A 3,266-nucleotide genomic window follows, 5' to 3' on the forward strand; every position below is an offset into this window, starting at 1 on the left:
CGACTGATTGAAATTGTTTGACAAGAACGCGGGCGGAAGACAGGGTTAGCGAATAAACACAAATACCCAAAGTAACATGTGAATAATTGATTTCTATACCAGATTTTAAATGGCACATCCCTTCGTTTTTATAAGTTTCTCTCTTACAACATGTACAAATCTTGAGGACTGTAACAATTAGCTCTTGTATAAACTTGCGAAAATAAGCTGGAGTGTGAATTTCTCACGCTCTTTCACTGCCTGCCGTTCTATTGAGGTATCGAAAACACCCGATGTGGACAAAAAAATGCTAGAACTTTCCAACCAGTGTTGGTTTGAAAAACGCAAGTCGTGAATCTTGTTAGCAAAGTGACCACATGCGCTTGTTAAACTTCAAAAATATCACGTGCAGTAACCACGTCAACGCCTCCTCCTCTTCGTCGCAGCTTTGCTCTGCGGCATGAAGAATTGCTCTTTTGCATTTCTTTTACTCGTGTTATACTTACCGAATCCAGTGTCAAAACTTACTTCGATATTTAAATCCTCTTAGTTATTATTATATTAATTCTATTTGTACATTTTTCTTATGGAGAGAATGTTTGTATAGGCTGGCCCAGTAAAGCATTATTATATGCCTTAACTAATTTTTTTTGTATATAAAATTTTGTATCCTTATACTATCTACCTTTTGTAAAACTTGCTAATATAAAAATAGCTGCTTTACTTATGTATTCGATTTTAAAGGCTCAATATTAACTAAAAAATTTTTATTGGCAAAGCTTTTAGTTGAGTTTATTAGATCTTATATTTGCAGCAAAACAAAACACATCTATTTTGGTTTTTATTCATTCCTATCTATAAAAGTGTTATTCAACAATAATTATATATACTTTAGATTCTTTATTTAGCTGTGAGCAAGATGGCCCCTTCTGTCTGCCACCAAAATTTTTTGTAGTAAGCAAGATTTGTTTTTTTTAGATATAAAAGAAATTGAGAAGATTATTAAGTAAGTTTGAATTGCGGATTAATTTGCAAACTAAAATAAATATTAGTACAATCCAATTGACTACAGACTTGGCTACTTTTAATAATCTGAAAAAGATTTTGTTTGCTATAAGTTGGTTTTTTGAAATTAATTTATTAACATTAACTTTAAGATTTTTTTGAAATTTTTTATATTTGAAATTCTTTTAATTTTTTAAATTTTTTCTTTTTTTTTTTATAGTAAAAAGTTCATATATTAGTTAATATCAAGATATTCATGTTTTTTCTTAAAAATTAAAGATTTTATTAAAGATTTTGAAAAGGTTTCACCGTTGCATTAATATTTCAATAGCCTCGACTGTTTTCGGACAGGTTTCAGTGAGCACCAAAGGCTTGTCCCTCGTGATCAAGACATTGTCCTCCACTCGAACGCCAATGCCTTGAAATCTTAAGCAAGGTAACTCATAACGTATTAACATAAACTTTTATATAAAAAAAGCATAATAATTTAATTTTAAAAATGTAAAAAAATAAATTATTTATACCTTTAATATGATTTAACATTAAAAAAATTGTTCACAACTTTTAGGGTTAGTTAAAATTTTAAAAATTATAAAATTTTATTTATACTTTAAAATCAACGAAAATAATTAAAAAAAGTAATGAATAAATTTTATTAGAACTTACAAATGTGGCAAAAAAATTAAAATCTTAAATAATAACTTAAAGTGATTTAGATTTTAACTAAAAGTTAAAAAAAATTATAAGCATTTTGTTATTAAAAATTTTGGTGAATTTAGTATACAAAATTGCAAAGAAACGAAAGGCTCTAATAAAAATAAGTCCTACAAAGTAAATAGGAATATATTTTCACTAATATAAAAAGTTTGAAAATTTTTCATTTTTCAATGTAGCCAGTGCTCTTCAAGAATAGCGATAAACCACTTTAGTATCCAATAAAAATGTGTTATTTTTAATAAAAAATATTACAACCAATCAAATTCCATTTAGTTTTTAAGTGATTGGTTAAAGCTTTTTCAAAAGTTTAGAAGCTTTAATTTTGCATTTTATAGTTTTTTTTTTTAGTAAAATTTTTTTTTAAAGTCATAAAATGCATAGTAATAAAATTTAAAAAAAAACTTTTACACAAAGAATTATTATAATAGCTAATCTTATTGCCTGCTTGGAATGGTGGTGTCGTGCAAAGGAAAATAGAGACCAGGTTCCACCGTAATAATCATTCCTTCCTGTTAATCATTATAGAAATAATAACAATAATAACGATAGAAATGATAATACTGCAAGCTTAGTAGAAAGCGAAAGGTCCGGAGTATCATGCACGTCCATGCCTTCATATAATTATCATTAGTAAAGTACCAATGGTTGCAATATAAAATTAGCACCCAAAAAATGGCCAATCGCATGAGGAAAATATTTTTGAACGATCTGTAAAAAAAAATTATAGAGTTATTTTTATTGTTACGTAAACAACAAAACGTGGTGAGCTGAGTTTCCTTCGACAGTTTTAGAGAGAATTCCCAGCACTTTCAGGTGTTCAGTAAAATATTCGAGAGATAAAGCGTGGAGATCGGATAATGACAGTCCGGTGCTTGGCCTATCACAAAAAATCTATACTAATAATAACAATAATAATTGTAATAATAATAGTAAATTATGTAAAGTAGTAGGGTTGCTTCGCAGTATAAAGGCGGTCGTTTATAAAAAAAATTGTAAAACCCATGGGAGGAGGAAAAAGGTTTTCGCGAATATACCTGCATTGGTCGATTATTGCTTGATTTACAGTCAATACGGCGTCATAAACAGCTTTTTGGGAGGGCGAAAAGGTGCCGTTCACGGGGACTGTTCGGGTGATATCGGACGAATAGTCGTAAAGCTCTCCTCCTCCGTCAATAAGAACAAGGTCGCCGTCTCTGAAAAATATTTATTATAATAAATAATATTTTGATAAAAGATAACTAACGGCATTACAAGGAACAACATTATTGAAACCATAATATGTAATATTAAATATTACACCAATCATATTACGAATAATAAAGGAATTAAGTGCAAGACAAATAGATAATATTTTAAAAAGAACGGAGTAATAATGCACCAAAATTATACGAATAATTGATCAACTAAACGCGATATAAATAAATATATTTTACAAAAAAGGGACGAAGAATTACTAATAACAAAAAATGTATTGGCTTATAATGCACCAATCATATTGTCGATAATCAACAAACAAATAACCGTACAAATAAAAACTATCAAACGGGAAACGATAGTAAAGCATA

At 28.7% G+C, this 3,266-nt stretch overlaps 1 protein-coding gene and 1 long non-coding RNA gene across 2 annotated transcripts; one reads left to right on the forward strand and one right to left on the reverse strand.

Annotated features, from left to right (window-relative positions):
- Positions 1 to 443: 443 nt before the first annotated feature.
- LOC135145075 (uncharacterized) lies at positions 444 to 1,389 on the forward strand. The gene is made up of 3 exons (XR_010283313.1): positions 444 to 528; positions 875 to 933; positions 1,316 to 1,389. It is a non-coding gene; the product is annotated as an uncharacterized LOC135145075 (long non-coding RNA).
- A 746-nt stretch (positions 1,390 to 2,135) lies between these two features.
- Positions 2,136 to 2,949, reverse strand: LOC135145074 (xaa-Pro aminopeptidase 3-like). The gene is made up of 6 exons (XM_064077200.1): positions 2,945 to 2,949; positions 2,736 to 2,894; positions 2,461 to 2,578; positions 2,367 to 2,409; positions 2,263 to 2,312; positions 2,136 to 2,210 (listed from the first exon to the last, which is right to left on the reverse strand). Exons 1-6 carry the CDS (start codon positions 2,947 to 2,949, stop codon positions 2,136 to 2,138), a joined length of 450 nt encoding a protein of 149 aa, XP_063933270.1.
- Between the last annotated feature and the right edge of the window lie 317 nt (positions 2,950 to 3,266).

The sequence above is a fragment of the Zophobas morio genome, unplaced genomic scaffold (genome assembly GCF_036711695.1).
Source record: "Zophobas morio isolate AGI-343-1 ecotype UQ-CSIRO unplaced genomic scaffold, CSIRO_AGI_Zmor_V1 ptg000120l, whole genome shotgun sequence".
NCBI lineage: Eukaryota > Metazoa > Arthropoda > Insecta > Coleoptera > Tenebrionidae > Zophobas > Zophobas morio.

What these genes read in the sequence shown, in the direction of transcription:
- LOC135145074 (XM_064077200.1), bottom strand. An exon ending in AAGGAAACTCAGCTCACCAC is followed by an intron (nt 2,410 to 2,460) that starts GTTTTGTTGTTT and finishes TTTTTTTTACAG; the next exon opens with ATCGTTCAAAAATATTTTCC. An exon ending in TGCGATTGGCCATTTTTTGG is followed by an intron (nt 2,313 to 2,366) that starts GTGCTAATTTTA and finishes AATTATATGAAG; the next exon opens with GCATGGACGTGCATGATACT.